Source organism: Cololabis saira, chromosome 13 (assembly GCF_033807715.1).
Source record: "Cololabis saira isolate AMF1-May2022 chromosome 13, fColSai1.1, whole genome shotgun sequence".
NCBI lineage: Eukaryota > Metazoa > Chordata > Actinopteri > Beloniformes > Belonidae > Cololabis > Cololabis saira.
In genome coordinates, this window is record NC_084599.1 from 8,133,110 (window position 1) to 8,156,417 (window position 23,308).

The 23,308-nt window shown below is 37.7% G+C and overlaps 1 protein-coding gene and 1 long non-coding RNA gene across 2 annotated transcripts; one reads left to right on the plus strand and one right to left on the minus strand.

The window, feature by feature from the left end:
* Positions 1-584: 584 nt before the first annotated feature.
* sox14 (SRY-box transcription factor 14) lies at positions 585-2,674 on the minus strand. Its single transcript, XM_061737001.1, has one exon. The coding sequence runs from the start codon at positions 2,175-2,177 to the stop codon at positions 1,467-1,469; it is 711 nt and encodes a 236-aa protein (XP_061592985.1). The 5' UTR covers positions 2,178-2,674; the 3' UTR covers positions 585-1,466.
* A 1,824-nt stretch (positions 2,675-4,498) lies between these two features.
* On the plus strand, positions 4,499-10,182 carry LOC133457693 (uncharacterized). Its single transcript, XR_009783896.1, has 3 exons — positions 4,499-4,751; positions 9,617-9,678; positions 9,795-10,182. It is a non-coding gene; the product is annotated as an uncharacterized LOC133457693 (long non-coding RNA).
* Positions 10,183-23,308: the final 13,126 nt, after the last annotated feature.

Below are 23,308 nucleotides of genomic sequence, written 5' to 3' on the forward strand. Positions count from 1 at the left end.
GTAGTCAGAAAAGTTGCACAAAAAGAAAAAAATGGCATTGACTTTGTTCCATGACTTAAACCTATAATTAAGCAGCTCCTTGAAGTGATTAAGCAGTCAGACAAGTCGGACGGGCGGAATCCCTCCGGGGGCCTCTGTTGAGCTGTCAAACATCACAAACCGGTTCATCCCGGTGTCACAGCGCCGCAGCAACAACCCACCTGAAGCCTGCATCTCTGATAATGTGGAGAATTGTCACAACAACGATGCAACTAAAAAAGAGGCAGCAGCATATGTACGCAGGTAATTAAATCTGGTTGAGGAAATAATTAAAGTCGACAGCATCAACTGCCACATACAAGAAGGAGCACCGACTTGTTCTGTGGAGTCTGTTTATCTAAAAAACCCCTGGGGGGATTATCACAACTTTTAAATATTCATTATTGATCCCTATATTATTATTATCAATATGACTTTCTATTGGTCTAATGACGTAATATTTATTTAATGAAGCTGTATCGTGGTATTTTGGCCGCCCCTCTGCATCTATGCATGATGATATTATCTTTGTCAAATCAATAACCTACAAATACAGGAAATTGATCTGGTTGAAGACAGATTGTCTTTATTCAAAATGTCTTTGCTCAGCACTTGAACAAAGAGCAGGAGGTATCAACCTTCTGGATACAATATCCTTTCCATAACATGACATGTTTTAAATTACCATCTTAAATAGAAAATACACATAGAACTCCTTGAATTCAAATAGAAGTGATCCTCAAAAATAATAATAATAATAATGATTATGATAATTGCTATTAAAAAAAAACTTAAATAGGGAGGAGTGATCCACAGGAAATAATGCAAACTGAAACTTTTGAATGATTTTTCACCCTCCCTTTTGTCATCTTAAACAGTCCATCTATTTGTATGCTTCAGGTATTTTAATATAAACAAAATAACCCGTATATAAAGCAGCCCATGTGTTCGGATTTCGGCCCTATATCCAGAACATCGTCATAAAATTACCAAACGTGGACTATTTTGGCCTATACAGGAAATGAGAACCCTAATTGTGCAAGCCAATTTTTCAAAATAAACGAGTAGCCTATAGCGATAATCAACACAACTCAGCATATCAGCACTGAAATGTACATATAATAAATAAAATTAAAGGCCTCCTTTTTTCTGGTTGCCATAAACGTTATAACATTTACATTTTTCTTACAGTTCACATGGGCTCCATCCTTAACGTCCAAACCCCAGCTCCTTTTTTTGCTCAGGAAGAACTTGTTGGATTTCTGCAAAAGTTTCTTTTCTGTCTTTTCTTTTTTTTGGCCAAGAGTCCGCGGCAACTCAACAAAGTTTATGCCTTTTTGTGATGGGGTTGGGGGGCGCACTGTCCGGAACTTATTTACATGCATGTTCTGTATTCAAGTGGGGAACAAAAAATGAAATCAAAACAAAAAGAAGCAGTTTTTTGAAGGTTACATGGCAGCGGCGTGTGCGGATGAGTACGGGTCTATCCCAGTCTTGGTCATACCTGGAAACAGTATGTAAGCCACGGGCGGCTGTAAACTGGACGCCGACCAGGCGGTGCAGTTACACGGCACCACGTAGCCCGGGTTCGTGGGCGACGGGTGGGTGTGGGTGTGCTGGCTGGGGCACCCGAGGGTGCCGAACGCGCCGTTCTGGTATCCCAACGAGGACGCGTACGGCAAAGTGCTGGTGCTCAACGCGTGCGGCATCTCCGTCATCTTCTGGATGGCGCTGGAGCTGAACTGGCTGGGGTCGAGGAAGGAGTAGGAGGAGGAGGGCGGCAGGAACGCCCGGGCTTTGTCCGCCGCGCCCAGCAGCGAGTCCTGGGACACCGGCAGCCCCTTCAGGTGCTCGGCGTCCCCCAGGTAGGGCAGCGGGAACACGTAGCGGTCCTTCTTCAGCAGGTTTTTGGGCTTACGCCGGGGTCTGTACTTGTAGTCGGGGTGCTCCTTCATGTGCTGTGCCCGCAGCCGCTTGGCCTCGTCGATGTACGGTCTCTTCTCGGACTCCGACAGCAGCTTCCACTCCGCGCCCAGTCTCTTGCTGATCTCCGAATTGTGCATTTTGGGGTTTTCCTGGGCCATTTTCCTCCGCTGGCCCCGGGACCAAACCATGAACGCGTTCATGGGTCTCTTGATGTGATCAGCGGGTTTCGACATCTTTAAAAAAACTTAAGTTTTATCCCCCTTCCCCAATAAAAAGTAATGACAAGGGAAAGTTCTTATCGGAAGGAATTAGGGGAAATTATTCACCTGTCGAAATGCCAGTTATACCGGTCATGCCACAGTCGATGATGTTCAGCTTGCTTTCTGGGGGGGCAAACAAAGCGAAAAAGGAAAAAGAAAAGGGGAAAAAATCCAAGCGCCAGGTTCGGTTCTTCTTCCCCGAGTTAAAACACTGACGCGCTCGCACCAAGTCCGCTCACAACTCTGTCAGACCTGCGGCAACAAAAAAAATAAAAAAAACACATGAAAGTTGCACACACGTTTTAAAAAAAAAAAAATCCACAAAGGTGAAAGCAATGTTCCGCATTCAGTTTTGCAGGATTCATAAAAGTGTCCACTGTGATTTTTTTTTTCTGTCACAGACTCTCCTCTCTCTCTCTCTGAGGTTTGTCGTCAAGCACCTGGTTTGGAAATGAGCGGAAGAGCGTGAATACGAGCCAAAAGCGGTGAAGTTCAAAGGCTGGGCTGGTTTGGTTTCCGCACGCAATCTGACATAATCTGCAGGGCGTTCACTCACTAACCTGAGCGCCCAATCAGCACGGAGACCGGCTATTAGAATACCTTCACGAAAAAAAACACACACACAGGCATGTACATTACAACAAAAAACAAAAGACGGGATGGTAGTAGAAGACAAAAAGAAAAAGGAAATAAGGGTGTGTGTTTCTATGTGTATGGGCGTGCGTGCGCTTGTGTCTAGAGGGGGTAATACTTGTGATCCCTCTCCGATTCCATCTAATGAAACCTAATGAGTCGCAACAAACGTGGACCTTCAACCTCTCCCATTTAAATCTTTCTTCAATCCAGAGGGTAGACGGCATGCAAGAGAATAAGAGAATATAGCCTCTTTTAAAATGATTTGCACATGAACATATATATATATATATATATATATATATATATATATATATATATATATATATATATATATATATAAACTGAAAACTGGGTAGTACTGACTTGATAACAACAGCAATGATAATAACATAGTAATAACATAATAACAGAAAAAAAATTACCCATGGGATTCAAAGGAGCCACTTAAGCAAAATGAACAAACATATCCAGCTCCTCTGTACCTGGCTCAAGGACACTTCGGCAGCACAAGGAGGAGGAGGCTTCACAAAAAAAAAAAAACCCAAACCATGAGGGAGTTATTAAAAAAAAAGAAAAAAAAACACATCAACAAAGGTAACATTTCATTCAGGCCCGTCTGCAGAGCTCAGCTGAGACCGACACCGGCCGCAGAAACTAGTGAAACTTCAGACTACACATCGGGACGGAATTACAAACATTCAGAAAATATTACATCAAGTAAAAGCGTTTTTTAGAAAAGTCGTCATTGTGAGCCTGTAATTGTGACAGTGCATGTGGTCTTAAGGAGGCACTGAGTGATCGTTTTAAAATGCTAATTTCAGTGAGGACCATTGCCTAATTGGCCTCGGGCTAATGTGGTTGATATATGATTCCTTCAGCTGTGATTATTAAACGAAAGGCAGACAGATTTTTTTTTCTTCCTCTTTGCCCCCAGCCTCAAACCCCCCACACACGTTAAAATACTGTGACTGGAGATAGTCGTTTTTGGTTAGTTACACACTGCAATATAGATTTATTTTAGGTAGTCATTGGCCTATATTTCTGGGTATTTGTAGATACTGTATGCATGCGCTCACGAGCACTCAGCAGGACACGCAGATGTTGTAGGCCAAATATCAGCACTTCATCTTTGTCTCTGCTCTCTATAGGCTGTGCGGCACTTTAGGCTACTTTAAAGCTCATTTAAGCCTCATTAACGTGTCACTTGAATTACTTGATGCAAACATAACCGATATTAATATACTATTACATAAAGTCCTTGACAAGAAAAAAGACTACATACATACATACATGCACACACATGCACGCGCGTATGCACGCACGCACACAGCCTATACATAGATATATATCAATATATATCAATATATGTATATATATATATATATATATATATATATATATATATATATATATATATATATATATATATATATATATATATATATATATATATATATATGAGTGTAAGTGTTTTTACCTGGTAATACTAAGATATTGTTCTGTAGTAAAAAAAAACTAAATTCTTTTACTTTTGGACCATGAAGGGCAAAAAAAAAGAAAAAATGTTGATCGTTCAACCTGTGATATTCCCATATTTCAACCCCATCTGTGTCTCTTTCTCACGCTCTCTCTGCGCCCCCTCTCCACACATACGCATGCGTCAGCCTGCAGCATGTAACCAGAAGATTTCCATCATATCTTTCGCTATAAACCCCGAAATGGTCCCAATCCTTAAGAAAACCAGCATTTTCTTCTACAAAAAAAGAGCCTCCTTACACCGAATTCCAGATTTTTTTTTTTTTTACCCTATTATTATTTACCCGCACGACAGTATTATTTTTAATGTAAGAACGAAATATCTCCTCCACACCTCCTAAATCGGAAGACTAAATGTTCATCTGCGACCACAAGGTAGTATACTGCATGTTTTGAACTGTATGTTTCAGCTTTCATTGAAGTTTTAAATTACGTTACGCTATCTTTCACAGAACAGCGTCTGCAGTGTGGCGTTTAGGGGACAGCAAACCCACACCAGCTTAGACTCCATTTGAGATCAATGAATTAGATAACAGGAAATTATTTTAGGGGCTGAGCGTCCCACTCACAAGGGAGAAGTCAGCTATGTTTCTTATTCAAATGCTGATTGTCTAGTAAATACACGCCCGACAGTCCCCGCAACAATTTAGCGGGATAATGAGAAATTCAGTGGGTTTTGATTTTGTCAAGGATTGAGAATATTTCCATCAGCATTTTCTCTTTAGTTTTCTTTATTATAGCCCGATATTGCTCTATTCTGCCCGGTTATTGTCTGAGATGAAATTGTGAGAATAAAATATAATATGCTGGTACGGTTTGGGTTTTGCTACTGGAAAACGCGTTACGGAGTAAAAACGTAAACTTCAAGTCGGAACTCCATGTAATAGGAAAAGGGAACTTAAAAAATAAATCACAACATGCACAATTTATAAAAGTTTATAGCATGACTATATTACTCAGTATGCATACGATAGACCATTATAAGATTTGGAAATGCATAGGTGCTATAGATCATTATATCAACTTGGACTATTTGTGAAATAAAATTCAAATAAACAGTGTCGAGCACGAGGGCGAGCATGCGTGAACGCGCTGTGACATAAAAGTGGGATTATTTTCGGACACGTGTCCATCCATCTATCTTGAACTAGTGAATGGGGAGCGGCCGACACGCAGAGCCCATTAGCCCAGCCGGCTCCCGGAGAGCAGCGCTGTAAGCTCCGCAGCGGAACTGTCCATGGTGCTGAAGCTCAGGGCTTTGCTGCGTCCTTCCTGAAAACTTAATAGCTAAGGCTGACACTTCAATACCCCTTACTGTATTTTCATCCTATTTAGTGATGGCTGTCTGTTCATATACATACATACAAAATATGTATGTATATACATATTTTGTATGTTTGTATGTATTTTGTATGTATATATATATATATATATATATATATATATATATATATATATATATATATATATATATATATATATATATATATATATATATATATATATATATATATATGTTTGTGTCTGTGACTATGTGTTTGCTTCTTATTTTACAAGTGAATATTTTTTCTATTAAACTGTTGGAGAACTGTAAAAACTCATTGCAATACACACATTTTTATTTTTCTGGGTGGCCAAGTGTAACATACTTACATGTACATGTAACCCAAAGTACATTTTCCGAAAAACATTACATCTACAGTAAGTTGTGTTTATACCACCAGCAAGATGGTTTCATGGTGGATGTCTGAGCAACATGAAACATTCAGTCACTACACAATACCAGCAATTGGCTAGTTCAATTCACTTTTTTTTTTATTTAGTTTAGACATATAATATGAACTCCATTTAAAAATCTTACATTTTTTGTCATGTTATTTTTTTGGTTTGTTTAAACCAAGTCAACAAATACACACACAAACACAGACACTGATCTGACAAAAAGTTAATCTCCTCATGAGCCCTCACATCCCAGACCAAAATAGAAAAATCTCATTTCTAATGGAAACTGATGATCAGTTACAGAATAAAGCTAAGTTGCTTTTGAGCCTTATTTATGGATCATATTGCATCTGCTTCATGTAATAACTTCATAAATGTAAATACTGAGTGTTCATAGTCAAGGTAGTGTAAAACATATACAGACTTGTATACAAAAATTGTTAATACACGATCCTGCAATATCTAACACATCAGGCCTTTTGTTTTACTCTGGAAGCAATTACATACACTCAAAGTCTTTTCACAATACTGTAGAATTTATTACATTATCCCTCTCCAAGTAGCATTCAAAGACTCAAAGAATCAATCAAAGGAGCAGAAAACCACACTGTAAATGTTTTTCCAACACGTAATATATATATGTATATACACACTGTATCTATACAGAGAGAGAAAGAGAGAGAGAGGGAAAGAGAGAGACAGAGAGAGAGAGATGTGTATTATACATATAATTTCTCAATAAAATAGTTAAATCAGACTTGTAAAAAATTCAAATTGACTGAACTTGAGCTGCTTCTTCTTTTTCTTCTGCAATAGTGGATAACACACAGAACAGAGCAGAAAAAATTAGCAGAGGTTCAAGGCATCAGGTAATAATGAAAGGATAGGCCAATACTTCAAAGACCATGAGGTCCACATCACACAATTATACAATACAATTAGGATTAAGGGGGCAAAACTGAGATAACAGGAGATAGGGATAAATTATCACAAAAGGAAGGATGTGCCTCTTCTGACCTTCATTTAGAAAGAAAAAAAAAACAAAACTAATTTATAGCTAGCGTTCTTTGCTGGGGGATTGCAGCCTTTCACTTGAGACTCTGACTCTCTAGATAAGATTTACCCAGTAGAGTCTGAACTGCTGCTAAACACTAACATAACACCCACACACACACACACACACACACACACACACACACACACACACACACACACACACACACACATATATATATATATATATATATATATACATATATATATATATATATATATATATACACATATATATATATATATATATATATATATATATATATATTTACATATATATATATATATATATATATATATATATATATATATATATATATATATATATACATATATATATATATATATATATATATATATATATATATATATATATAGGCATGGTAACCATAGAATACAGTGCAATAGAAAAATCATCCAGTGCATTGATAAATCAAATGAACAGAGGTCCCACGATGTGCATGTATGCCATGCCCTGCAGCGTTTTGGTAAAAGCAAATTATTTTGTTATGGTTGTATCCCATGATCTGATATTCAGTCTCTACAACTACTCCAGAGAAGAACTACAAAACTGCTTCTGGATAGTGAGTTTGTTGGGTTGTGATACAGCTTAACATTTATATATTTTCAAACTCACAAAGCAGTCTCCAAGAATCTTTTAGGCAAGTAGTCCATGTGGTGTCTGATATTTCCTGAAGAAGACATCTATGTTTCCATGCTAGTTCATCAAAACAGCAGAAATGGAAGCCTCTTGCTCAAAATTAAGGTTTATCTCAATGTTGAAAACTCCCAACCCTGCTAAAACAACAACATGAGAAACTTGAACGTGCTGATTGTGGAAAAGGTCCTAAATAAGTATTAGTGATAGATCCTTTCAATGATTTGGCCTATTACCCATTCAGCATGATTCCAGGATGAGCAAAGCATTGGAGATCTACCTCATCTGCTTTCATCGTCAATGGTACAGGAAGAATCAGATCACTGATGTGGTTTCCTACCAGTTCTGATCCAGAGCCCAGCACCTCCAGTGTTTTCTCATCAAGCAGCTATTGTATACAGCATAAATAACCCTGTAAGACCAGGTATTTGATACATTCATTCATGAGATCTTTGTGTCAAAAAACGCACAAATGAACAGGGATCCCCATCCCAGTCGCCTCATGTGACAATTGTATATTGCTTTACAGCACTATGTCCCACATAAACAAATAATAAACCAGCTCACAACACTTCAGCAGATATTAGAACAAATTTCAAACGTTCCTTTCTCTCACTTTGAGTCTGACGATGCCAATAGCACAATTAAATGTCTATTTTTTATTTCCTAGGCTATCAGTCATTTCTCTGTACATAACTGAAGAAAAGGGTTGGTTTTGGATCATGTCTGCTTTTGTATTCCTTTTTTCCAGACCTTGACAAAGATCAAACTTGTGCTAGGCTGAAACTCAAAGAAAAGAACATTGCTCTGGACCAACGAGCTATGAAGTCTCTGCTCAGTTTGTCTTTTCAAGTTTCTGTTTTCGTTGAAACCTGCCTGGTCCCCTGAGATTCTGCTAGCTCAACTCATCTCAGTGCCTGTCAGCAAAGTAACCACCTTCTCGGAGTGCATTCCTATAGGGATCTAGTATCTAACATCAGAATGAACCTATGGCAATCAAACTGCTCGTAAGAAACAGACATTCATGACTGTCCGACTGTGGCAACTTCCAGAACCTTTGCTCTTTCCACAGAACAAGGGGCTGGAGTGTAGAACCATCCAGCATAAATGACGCTCATGAAACATTTGGGTTCAAAATACTGATAAAATACTTCAACCTGAATAGATAATAGGCCAAAGCCAAAGTAAAAGTGTTTTCTCTCTCTGTCACGCTTCCCTTAAAAAAAAAAGAAGAAAAAAATATTCTTGAAAACTCCCATTTCTTCATGCAAGAAAACCTTGAAGAAAGATTAAGTTCAAACAAGATGATGATACAAGACTCATCTCTGATAGGAGCGTCCACACGAGAACCTCTGTTTTCACAGTTATGAAAATATTTCATTTTTTGATATTTTTGAATTAAATAGCAGCATCTTTGCAACCATTGAACTAAGATATTTGTGATAACAATCGTGACACATTTTTATGAACTTATTACCTCTCTCGTAGGAGCCATATCTCAACGTAGAACATCATTCATGTGTCCGAATTCAACCTTACTCTCTCCTTTTTAATACCAGGAAAATTCTTCTTTCATAAAGCTCTTTGTGGAGTATAATTATTTTGTTAATTGGATTTGGTGGTCAAGTGAGTATAGAAAACCCAGAGCTAACTTATATTGGAGTGGGCATTATTGTGGCTCACTTTCACATGAAATTGTCAAGTAAATGCCAAAGCAGTACATCCTACATTCAGGTTCTTATAAATATTCTGCATAACTGAAATTGTTCTAATTATCTTGTCTTTTTGTTTATCACCTTCACTTTAGGATCACCTGTACTTCTGCTCATCTGGGACCTGAAGATGTGCTGGAAAACCGCTGCAGATCAGGTGAAAAACAAAACCAAACCTGAACATCAATATTCCAATTTGCAACTTTGATTGTCTCCAATTTTCAAAAATCAATGAGCTGTCTTTTCTTCTTTTTCTCTTTGCTTTATTTGCAGACTTTTACATCCTGAATTATGAAGTGGCGAAACCTGTACATGAAATAAAATATACCAGTGCGTTGCAGTGTTGGTAAAGACCGGGCCAACTCAAATGTGCAATAATGAAGAGAATACAGTTAAAGAAAGTAAGAGCGCTTGAAGCAAAGCAGACTGATGGGGAGGGGAAAAAATCTGTATCAGTGAATGATTAATTAATTTTGGCTGAATGATCTTTTCTAGCCTTGTGAGATATCACTTTCTATTTCTTTTACACTTTTACTGAAGATCTCAAGAGACTGGTATTTCAAAGGGCCGTTCAATTTAGAGCTCCCACTGGAAGTAGCTTCAGAAAGTCTTTGCCATACATTGGGCTTTGATGTGTTTTAACTGTCATAATCTCACTGTTCAGAAATGATGGAAAATAAATTTGCTCCATTGTGTTTTTCTCTTTTTTTCCTTCTTCTTTTTCACATTTCATTGAAGCTACGACCAGCTTTTGATTATCTTCCCTGGCATTTCTTTCTTGAAGATTCTGATTGAGTCACAGCTTCTATACATGTTCTTCTTATCTACTTAGTTTGACCGATATCATTTGCAGCTGGAAGGTGATCCAGCAGGTCATTTATTAATCAAAGAACAGATAGATATCTTGTAATTCACTGCCCGGTTCTTCAACCAGCAGTTAGTCTTCGGATGGCATCTCGCCCTTCATATTACTTTCTACTAGGTCATACATTTAGATATATGCATTCACAGGTTGATCTGTGAAAGATGTTTATTCAGAAGCACAAAAAACTTGAGAGCAAGATAGAAGCTCAAGTCAGAACTCTGCAGAGGTGGACGGAAACTAAAATTGGTCTGACTCTCTTGAATTGAGGGTCCATTGTAGTGCGTCAAACAAAAGGTTTTTATCAGAGGCTCTTAATGTAACACCCTCCCCTCACTCTCTTGGCCACCAACTCGTTCTCCTCTTCCTCTCTTTTCTCATTCATTTATTCCTCTGTGTGTGGAAATAGGCTGGGCAACAATTAATTTCAGAGTGAATTCAGGCAGGATCTATTACCCCTCTCTGCCGCTATTGCTCTAATGGAAATCTATTTCACTTCTCTTTTGTGTCCAATATAATTTAATGCCCATTTTATTAATGGCCTGAAATAATTACGGAAGCCTTTTGTGATTCTTGAGTATGTTTCATTTAATTGTGTAATAAATGTCTAATCAAAGCTCCCATCTGAAGCCATTATGGCATTAAAATTAACAATTACGCCACAAATGTCTTGGTGAATGTGTCGGGGTCTATAGAAATCATTGCTGATAACAAGACACATATAAATCATTCATGAGAATTTTTGCAGAGAAAAGCGGTGTGAGAGATAGGAGGATGGGAGGGTGAAAAAAGAGGTGGAATAAGAAAAGAGGAGAAGAAAGAGGCTGAGTTTTCTTTATTCCATTGAAAAACGGATGGCCAAAAGATAGGGCATTCTAAAACTGTGTCACCCTCTTCAGTTCCTTTCTTCCCCCGTCTCTCTCTATCTCCCTTTAATTTGCCTTCCTCTTTATTTTTGAAGTGACAGATTTCACTTTGGGAATTCATTAACCGTTAACTTGGGCGATAAAATATCTATCAGGCCCTGTGCCCAGTTCCTTTGCTAAGCTGCGTGGCACTCTGGTTCAACGTTGTGGGTGACCGAAGCCAATTAAAGAGGCTTCACACTCGCTCACTCTCCCAGTGTCACTTTCTCTGTGAAAACAGGAAGGCTGCTCAACCTACCAGCAAGAATTGTTTTCTTAGTAGCCAAGTATACAAATTTCATGGTATGGGGAAACTCCATCTGCAGCTAAAAGCTCTCATCAGTTCCTCCGTGTCATTTCCAAGCTAATATACAACAATTGGTTTTGGTGAATCTATTTTAATAGCATAAGGTTTTGGCTTTCTTTGTTCTCTATTGCCATGATGAAGGGCCTTCCTGGACAACGGATTGGACCCTGGTTTTCACCAAACTCTTTCAAGTGGGCCGAGGGAATGACTTTGGGATTTTGATGTAGATGATGTGTCATGTTATTGGGGATGTTGTTATTTTGTTTTAATCGAATATCCTATTTAGATCAGGAAATCTTCGGAAAGTTTGTTCGGTGTGACCCATTTCCATCTCTGCCACATCTGAGCTCTACAGACTGATCCTACTGAAGTAAAACTTGTTTTCATAAATGTATCAATGAGGGAAATAATTTCCGACTTCAGACGTCAGACGGATTGAAAGAATTTATTATCAGTTAGGGGCAAGTCAGTACTAAAGTACAACTAACAGTGAAAGCTAAGAGAACTGATATGTGGCATTTATTCAACATTAATTCACTGTAAATATCCAGTATTGATGCTAAAGCTGTGCACGTCTGTCAGTTACATCTGATTTAGTAGTTTGTTTACTTTTTAATTCCTGGCCCGAGTCTGAAACGTGGGCTAAATACGACCTGAACCCCCCCTTACCCTCAGACATTTACCTGGATATGGTCATTTCAAGTCTGTTACTGCAATTTACCAACATTTATCATCCATTTTAATTTTGTTAATTTAAATTCTTAGTTATTAACGAGTTACAAACTAGTTAAAGTTATCAACTAATCAGCCCCACTAATCAGTCCGGCCATATACTAAGGTCCAGGGTTCCCTCCAATATTACTGAATCACCAACAACAAAAATGTAATCATTAGTACACCAGGACCCAAGTTAAGATCCTTATTGTGTGTTAATGTTAAATAATTCAATTATCACTATCACATGAGCCCAAAACAGCTACTAAAGAGCAACTAGGAATGATGGCTTACAGCCTTCTCTACTGGCCAGCTGATGTGCTCCTGAAGAACAACATACACAGTTAATGCAGCCCAGGAGATTAACACCAGTTTTCATTGCTCTGAAAAAGTGCGTTCTTCATGGTTGGCTGTTAGAAAAACAAAGAACTAGTCCTACGTTAGGCACTGGTTCTGAACCACCACTGAGGCTGCTTCGTTGAAAAAAGCACATGGGAGAACATGTGAAGCATAGTGCAGTAGACTTTAAAAAACTGGAATCTCCAAAGGAAGAGGAAGACTGGGCCTTTAAGTGGAAAATCTGCAGAGTTGCTGGTCTTTGTTCACCTGTCCATAAGAACTCAAATGTACTCACTCCTTTACTATCATCAAGGTCTTCTCATATCAAATTCAGTACAAGCTCCCTCATTCAGCTGATCCTGAACTGAGGAAGGTTGTGTCACAAATGCTCCTCTGCATGAATTCAACACCTGCTACAAACAGAACTTTAGCAGGTGGGATGCCCTGGTAACTTTATCCGGTATACTGAACTCTGAGGGGTTCAGGGCAAAGAGAACAAAACAGTCGTCTATTGTGTCCCTGCAGTGTCTTCACCAGTTCTGACGCAAAAATATTGGAATGCTGAGGATTATAAGGTCAAGCTGGTGCCAGCCCACACCGGAGAAATAAAAATGTTCTAAAAAGCATATATTCTAATAACACAATCCCTGGGAGATGACAACGGTAAAGACGTACAGGACATTACAACTCTGTGAAGCTGCGTGTGCAGCTGAAGTGTAGGAACAAGACCTTAATCTGCAACAAACTAATTAAACGACCATTGCAAAGGGTTCTGCTACAAAATTTTGATTTTCAAAACGCTATTTTAATAAATTAATACTTTTTGTTATGTTTCCAAAGGCACCAGAAAATGAGACAGTTTCAAAAACTCCATGTGACCTTGGCCACAATAAAAGCTATGCTTTTTACTATAATTGATCCAATATTATAAGCAAATTTTTTTCAAAAACTTTTGAATGGTGACATCAGTATAATGGATACAAATGGTAAAATTTACATTGCGCTCAAGATAACGAACACAAGGCAACCAAATGTCACAGGTCACTGTATATAACCCTGGAAGACAACCAACAGTGTTACTCATCTACTGTAGGCAGTAGCTACTGAATGATGTTGGAAAAGATAGACAGACACACACGCTTTTGTCCCCACCATGGTCAGCATGTGCATGTGTGATTTCCTGAAGATCTATTATTCATAAGTGCAAAGTTTGAATCCCACAAAGAAAAGATTGTGCTTTCAGCATTTCAAAAAGTTGCAGTAACAAAGCAATGGTTGGAATAATCAAAGTCAGACTATAGGCATCCTTGTGAGAATCAAGTATACACTGAAATATGCCTGCTAACAATAATAGAAAGTCGCTATACATAAAATGTTGTATATACTGTATTATCTGATGGAATGTAAGATATTTACCGCTGTTGAATACTTTAATTTGTCAAGTAGTGCAACCTCTCACTTTCATGACATCTTCAACTTCTGATATTCTTTCATACAAAAAATAAAACGATACTGTGTTAGATTTTAAGAGGCTTAAAAGAAAATACAGCATACTGTTAATATATATTAATTAAAAACACCAATTATTTTACAAAAACATGCAAAACTCTCAGAGAGAAACTGAGCACAAATCACTGCAACTATTCCAGATGTTTACTACATTTAATCTTATTAGGCCTTCTTTTGTCCCGAGAGATCTCCTACCATTTAAAATATCCTTTTGACTGCTGTGCAAATTAACCCTAGCATTTTCAGAAAGACAAAGCAATCTTTATGATCACGCCTCACACCTTTTCCTCTTCCCTTCTTCCAGTCAATTGAATTCCAAGCTCCAGATTTCATGGTCAATTTTATCTCACTCCCTCTCAAAGAGTCCATCATCAATTCTTCACAACTTTTTCATGCCCCCTTTCTCTGAAGAATCACTGCGAAATTGCCCATTCATGTTATTAAAATCACTGTGACTGCTATAAATTTATGGCAACACCCAACGCTTTCAATCTGATTCTGGATTGCTGACCCCCAGCAGTAATTAGTCTTAGTCTTTGTTTATCCACAACTCACAAAGCCTTTTTTATTCTTTCTTTTACACTCTTTGTTGAGGCTACAGAAGCAAGTCACATCCCCCTCCCCCTGACACCCACACACACAAACGCAAGTTTTTTAACTGCCTGTTCCAGTGGTGTGTAAATAAATATAAGCACAGTTATAAGCATTGGAGGCTTATAGTTTGTGTTTTCGTGTTGTTTTTGAGCAGCATTATCAATATCTTCACTAAACAAAAGAATATGGGGAAAACAGGAAATGTGTCTTCAGACATCCAACACATTCAATTGGATCTGCATCGGATGTTGCCTCTCTGCCTTCATATATAAATCTTAGTGCAAAGTGAGTTTAAGGGGTGCTCTCATGGAAAAGAAAAATGAAAACAAGCAATGTCTAAAAGTTTTTCAGTCTCTAAGAAGGAAGACTTCCCTTTACACAATGATTGCACATATAATTTAAACAGATTTTCAAAAGGTTAATTTTAAAAAGAAATTTCTCTCCAAACACATCTTTTTTTGTCAGTATGGTAAAAAAAAAAAATACCTCACATTGTAAATCTGTGACAAGGTTTTCACTTCAGAGGATTTCAATTGAATATTATGCACATTCTTTATTCAGTGTGCAAAAACTTTTGGCTTTGAATAGGTAGAACTATTCCAGTGATAAAACTTTCAACACACATTTAAAACCCTTAAACCTTAAGCTTGCATATACACTACTTCATAATAATATCACAGCTAACAGTTTGGAAATAACCTTATCAGATCAGGTGAAATAAATGAAAAAATAATTTTAGGTACAGTAAATTAATCTAACATTTTCGAATATACAGACATTAACTAAATGAATGTGCCACAAGCAGAACTAATCTGCTTTGGTCTGCAACTTCACTAATAAAAAGTAATTAAAATGCTGTTTTTTTTTAAACAAAGAATTACAGATAATCATTAACATTTTGGCATATATATATATATATATATATATATATATATATATATATATATATATATATATATATATATATATATATATATATATATATATATATATATATATATATATATATATATATATATATATATATATATATATATATACATATATATATATATATATATATATATATATATATATATATAAATATATATATATATATATATATATATATATATATATATATATATATATATATATATATATATGTATATATATATATATATATATATATATATATATATATATATATATATATATATGTGTGTGTGTGTGTGTGTGTGTAAATAAATAAATGTGCAGCTCATAATTTATTCCATTCATTTGTAACAAGTGTTTCTAAAATATGTGAAAACAAAAGAAAACCAAAAATGCCCGGTGCTTTGGGGTTACTCTTTTCCTATGCTGTAGCTTTGAAATAAAACACAATTATTTATTTAATCATTACATTTAGAATGGACATACTGGATGTAAAAGTATTTGAATGGAAAAATACATGTTGCTATGTTTAGAATAGTTCAAGGATGTGTGTTAGAGTTTACTGCAGAAATAAAGTGATACAATATACAGCACCACACACATGGTCTGCAAACAGCAGAGATTTGTATGATAGCCTAGTAGCTAAGCCAAATTTATTGTCTGCAAACATCATTTGTGTAAGGAAAGTAGAAAGTGACAGATGTCAAAACCACACAATATTTCTCACTGTTTGTTAAGCTCCCTTTATGTTCTCCGTGTTAATGTTTTTGCTGCTTTTGGCAACCTTTTTACGGAAAATGTTCAAGTTAACTAGAAACACCACATGTCTTTTAAACTGTCAGAAATAGTGAACCACTGTTGCAAAATCAGTGGTACATGCACCCCTCCTGGGATTGCCACCTTATCGTAGTGGAGGGGATTTGCATGCCCAAATAATCCCAGGAGTTATGTTGGCCAGGGAAATTAGTCCTGGTTGATGGGCCAGACTAAGGGCAATTAGATAAATTCTTATGGATTACAAAAAAATCAAGAGTTTGTTGTCGCTTCTGTCGGTCCAGTTGGGTGGTGTAAGGATCTCTTTTCTGCTTTTTGCAGATGATGTGGTCCTGTTGACCTCATTGAGCAGGGATCTTTAGCTCTCACTGGAGTTGTTCTCAACCAAAGTGTGAAGTGTGGATGAAAATCAGCTCTTCCAAACTGAGAACCATGGCTGATTCTCAAACTTATGTCCCTTTTCCATTATACAGTTTTTGACTCACCTCGACTCGTCGTGACTCTTCTCGCCTCTGTTTCAGTTTTTCTCCATTACAGTTCAGTACCATCTCAATTGGGTGGAGCCTTCATTGCAAGGCGGCCGGAAAAGCATTGCCCCATCAAGCTCCCTCTGAATGCAGTCGTCAGCCACGAGGCACAGAAACTTGTGGACTTGTTGCTTGACTAGTTTGACTAGTTTGCTTGCCATTTTTTGCTCCACCAAAGTTTTTTCGTAAAATAAATATCACGATCGCTGTTGCTAGGTTTTAAATATGGCAGATGTGAAAGAGTTGTGAGATGGTACTCTAAATGTCATTGGCCTACATCCTGGTGATGTTGCATTTTCAGCCTGACTCAGCTCAGTTAGAACCCCAACCAAGTAGGTGCAAAAAAAATGGGCACTAACTGCTACCATCACCTCATGGAAAACCCTTCAAGCAGAGCAGTCGAGTGAAGCAGAACTGAGTAGGTGATTTACTAGCGTAAATGACCTATTAGAATCAGTACTTTCCAACTGAGATCTATGGTTCTCAGTTGTAACACGGTGAAATCCCCCTCTTTCAGAATTGAGATGTTGTTTCATGTGAAAGAGTTTAAGTATCTTAGGGTCATGTTCATGAGTGAGGAAAGAATGGAGCGTTGCAGTATCTGCAGTTATGTGGCCCCTTCACTGGTCTGTGTTGAAAAGAGGGTTGAGTCAAAAGGCAAGATCTAGAGGTTGATCTTTGTTCATAACCTCACGTATAGTCAAACATAATGGGTATTCCTCTGCAGGGTTTCTGGATTCTCCCTTAGAGATAACGTAAGAAGTTCAGTCATCTGAGAGGTACCAGATGAAAAGCGCCACTTCTCCTCAACATCTAGATGAGCCATCTTGTCGTAATGTAAGTCAGTCATCTAAGTGGATGTCTGATGGTTGGCTCTGTTGAATTGGAATATGGCCTCAGGGCCGATCTATGACATACTGGAGGGATTATATTTCTTGGCTAACCTGGGAGATCTTGAAAAACATGAAAATTATTATTATAAACATTTTAGTACTCTGCCATACAGTTAAGTCCATGCTGTCACAGCATGATTGAGATGGGTTTTAAGCTCATGCTCCTCACATATCACTGATCTATTGAAAATATCTCAGTGTCATGATGTAGGAATGTGTTTGATATCTAAACACTATATGACATAGGTATTGATGATACGATAAAAAAAAGGGCTGAATTGAACCATAATTGGACTAACCTCCATTATATTTTTTGTTGTGTTCTTCAGTCCAGGACCTCAGGATCCACTTCCCTGTTACTTTAGATGTGTCCTTGCTCAAACACCACTGGCTCAAATTGGTGGTTCATTGACTGATTTATGTAGACCTTGATGACTAGTTGTTGGTGATCAAATCAGTTATTTTCTGAGCAGAGAAACATTTAAAACATGCAAAGCAAAGGCACAAGTAAAATTAACTGAATTGAATTAAATTGAAAGGAATTGAACTGAATCAAACTGAATTGAATTGAATTTAATTGAACTGATTAGCACAGACTTTGCTTAGAACATTTTTCTGAAATTATCAAAAACTGCAGTGACAACTCTCCTGTCCTGTTTGTTACATTAAACAGATTAACAAACATTTCAATTCCACTGCCCAGAGAACTAATTTCTACATCTAAGTGTAATGTGTTTGGAATATTAATTAATGATGAAGTTCAAAGCATTAAAAATACAATAATTTCCACAACATAAATGACAACTCTGCAGCCAACTAGACACTTAGCGCTGACGCATTTCACATCGGTCACTGACAAAACCATCGAAGAGATCATCTGCAGTTTGAGACTGCTTTTATTTTTATTTTTATTTAGTTTTTACTTTTTATTTCTATTTTTATCTTTATTTTTTATCTTTTTATCTTTATATGGGTGTTTGGCTTTTGGGGTGTTTGATTTGTAAATTACAGTGCTGTGTGTGTGAGATGGAGATGTCAATTTCCCGGAGGGAACCTCCCAAAGGGATTAATAAAGTCATCTGAATCTGAATCTGAATCTGAATCGGAGTCCATCCACGTGCTGCCTTGATGACTTGCCCACTAGATTTTCAAAGTCTGTCCTGAGCAGTTTGTTACCACAACTCACTCGTCTCGTCAACATCTCCCTTCAGAGTGGGACATTTCCATAGGCCTTAAAAACTGCTGTCATTAAGTGTCTTCTAAAGAAGATCAGTCTTGATGCCACAGTACTGAAGAACTATCAGCCCATATCAAACCTGCCATTCTTAGGGGAAAGTCTTGGAAAAAGTTATATACCAGCAGCTTACTGATTTTATTCTGTCTAACAATGCTTTTGATACTTTCCAATCAGGCTTGAGGTCCCACCACAGCATTGAGACAACTCTGATAAAGGTGACAAATGATATCCACCTGAACACAGACGCAGGCAAAGTCTCTGTCTTAGTTCTGCTGGACATGAGCACTAGCTGCTTTTGACACAGTTGACCATGTGATCTTATTACAGAGGGGAGAAGACTGGATGGGAATCACTGGAACTGCTGTAAACTGGTTCAGCTGCTATCTCTTTCTGCTCTATTGAAATTGGTAACTGTGATTCAGACTAAACGGCTATGACCTGCGGGGTTCCCCAGGGGTCAATCCTGGGACCCATATTTTTCTGTACATGCATTTATAATGTGTCCTACCACAACTATGCAGATGACACTCAGATCGGTTTCACTGACAGCAGAGGAACACAGGCCTGTAGATATATTGTGTCACTGCATCAAACAGATCAGTTTGACGATGCAAAAAGTTTGCTCCAGTTGAACTGAAATTGTAGTCTTTGGTCCACAGAGACAAAGAAAGAGTGTTATCAATTCCCTTGCGATTTTCTCTCAAGAACCTAATAATCAGGTTAGAAATCTAGGGGTAATATTGGACTGAGATCTATCCATTTTCTATACCTGCTTTATCCTTTGCAGGGTCACGGGGGTCTTCTGCAGTCTATCCCAGCTCGTCACAGGTAAGAGGCAGGAGTTCACCCTGGACTGGTCGCCAGTCTATCGCAGGGCCACATACATACAAACAAGCGGACATACTCACACTCATCAACAATTAACCTACTACGCATGTTTTTGGACTGTGGGAAGAAGCCAGAGTACCGAGAGGGAACCCACGCAAGCATGGGGAGAACACGCAAACTCCACCCAGAAAGACCCTCGCCTGGCCAAGGAATCGAACGGGGAACCTTCTTGCTGTGAGGCAACAGTGTTGACCATCAAGCCACCGTGTACGACCATATTAGTCCAGTCCTCAGCTCTTTGCACTGGCTTCCTGTCGCTCAGGGAATAGACTTTAAGACAGCTTTGCTTGTGTACAAATCTCTTCATGGCTTAGCACCAAAGTACATCTCTGCTATGTTAGCTCCATATGAACCAAGTCGGACTCTGAGAGCCTCAGGGAGGGGTCTCCTGCTGGTGCACAGAGTCAGGACTAAACAAGGTGAAGCTGAGTTTCAGTTTTATGCTCCTAAAATCTGCAACAGTCTTCCAGAAGATGTGAGACAGACCACAACTCTGATACTGTTCAAATCCAGGCTGAAAACAGTTGTATTTAGCTGTTCATATGATAACTGAAATGATTTTCAATTTAGTTAGTTAATTAATTAATTATTTTTATCTTTTATAGAATTGTATTTGCCTTCTTGTGATTTCATGTGGTTGTAAAGCACTTTGAATTGCCTTGTGTATGAATTGTGCTCCACAAAAAAACTTGCCGTGCCTGGTGGTTAGCTCACAGCAAAAAGGCTTGCCGTTCGACTCCCTGACCTGGCAGGAGTCTTTCTGTGTGAGGTTGGTATGTTCTCTAGATACTACGGTTTTCTCCAACAGTCCAAAAACATATATGTTTGGTTAATTGATGATTCTAAAATGCCTACATGTGAGTCTGTATGGTTGTTTGTCTCTATACTGTATGTAGCCATGTATGTATGCAATGCAGGGGTGCAGCTTGTGAACAGGCAAGGCAGGCAACTGCTTGGGGCCCCGAGTTGTTAGGGGGCCCATGAGGCCCAAAAAAAAAAAAAATGTTTTTTTTTTTTTTTTTTTTTTTAAATAATTACTTTTATTACAAAAGTGTTTCCTATCAGGGGTTTTGAGGACTCAAAAAGTATTGAAGGCTGTTTTTACTGTACAGATCTCAAAATGTGGTAACCGCAATGACCACATCCTCCTCCTTAAACAAACATAAGGCAACAATGACATCTCAGTAGCCAGTAAGAAACCTCCCTTAAGGGGCCCCACGTTGTCATTCCCATGATCACGGCCATCCACCTGTACGCAGTGTCAAAAAAAAAACTAAAAAAAAACTACACACAGTGTCGTGTGTGTAAATTAGCAGTGTGTAAATAAATATAAATTTCATAAAGTTTTCGTTGGTGTCAGTTTATTATAACATAACGGTGATGAACGCTGGTTTGAGGGGCCCCCTAGAAATTTTTGCCTAGGGCCCCAACAGACCCTAGAATCGCCTCTGATGCAATGGACTGGCGACCTGTCCAGGGTGTACCGCTGCCTTTTGCCTGTAATGAGCTGGGATACGCTCCAGACCCTTGCAACCCTGTGCAAAATTTAAAGCGAGTATAGATAATGAATGGATGAATTGAAGTAAAGTGATGCAACACCCTTTGAACTTCAGTATATGAAAACTAAATAGCCTGTTTGTTTATAAGAAATAATTTCTCTCACTTGGTTATACTGCTGCATACTACTGAAATGACTAATTAAGATAAAAGCCATGACATTTAGACACACAGTATGAGTCCTTTCCTTTGTCTTTTAAGACACTAAAATTGAAGACCAGTGCACATCATCTTGTGGCTGAGAGGGTAAATGAGGGATCCCTAGACTCCAGGATTACCCTATTATTAAGAATGCATTCCACTAAGCCTCCATCATTGACACATATTCCTGTTCTATGGTCTATTCACTTTGAAATGTGTCTTGTCAGGGAGGCTTATAGAAATCTACATAATCCGTTTTCATCACAATTAAAGATATCACTGAACAATAAAATTGCTTGCTCTCTGGTTTGTTTCATGTTGCCTTGACAAAAAAGCGGGTGAGGAGCTGGGTTTCGCTGAGGGTTGCAAAAGGTTGGAATGAATTAAGATGATGTCTGAGGACAGTAAAGATGTGGTAACATTGTTTAACCTTTGCAACTTTACAAGAGTTGTCCAAAAAAAACAACGCACAAAATGATATGGTGACTTTTTTCATGATCTTGACACTTTGATATAGATATTTTCTGAATTTTCTGATAAGGAAAATTCAGGACAAAGAGTTCTTGCCTTGCAATGAACATTATTTAACATTTTGGCAAATGTATTTAAAAAAAACACAAAGAAACTAACAAAGATGGAAGAGTGAGAGTCTACAATCCTTTTTAGGGGTTTTGAGCAAAGTGAATTGTAGAATTTTTTTTTCCTGAATTTTATTTCCTGGTTCAGTCGATACATATTTTATTGACTCCCTGTAACAGTTGTACAAAATAAATGAAGATAAAATAAACAAGGGAAAACAGACCATGAACTTAGGATGTTCAATTATTTAATTGTCCATCCCATTTGATCTCCATTTGATCAGATCCCATGTGATTATGATGGTTGTAATGTTTTTCTTTCATTTATTTTTTTAAGCTACAGCTCTGAACATGAATCCATGTCAAATTAACGATTTATAATCTTAGGATATGACAGATTGCACATATTTATTCAGGACCTTATTGGATGCAGTTTATGTAAGGGAGGTGGTTAAATTCCTGCTCGCTCTACTTCTTACAAATGACAGCAATTAACCCAAAGCTGGAAAATTACAGCTTATTCATCAAATACTGTCAAACAGCTCTTCATGTGCATGAGATGAAGTCGAACTTTCTCACTTAAGTTATGTTATGAAATTAAAAGTAGGATTTTAAGAACAGTGTGGCAATGCATCAAAGGAGGTCTATACAGTGCACAACATAGTGTCCATCCATGTGTTGTTTTTGTAATTTGAGTTTAACCTGTTAACCCCAAAGGAATTTTGGAGGTGAATTTCGCCTAAACAGGCCTATCCAAATTAAATCAACAATATCTCCACAATTATAAGGACAATATGCATAATCTTGGTGTCAATGGATAGAGAAAACCTCACAGCATACATTTCCAGTGTCAGAAAAATTGTGAATGTTCACATGCCTGAGCAAATTGTGATAAACTAAAGAAAAAAAAAATTGAAATTTGTATCCTCAACTTTTTTTTTTTGTTTGCACAGTGGAAAACACCATGATAGCAATGCATCTATGCATAAAGATACACTGCCTGAATTCAGCAACTCCTTGACTACAACTGTACCAAGTTACATGAGA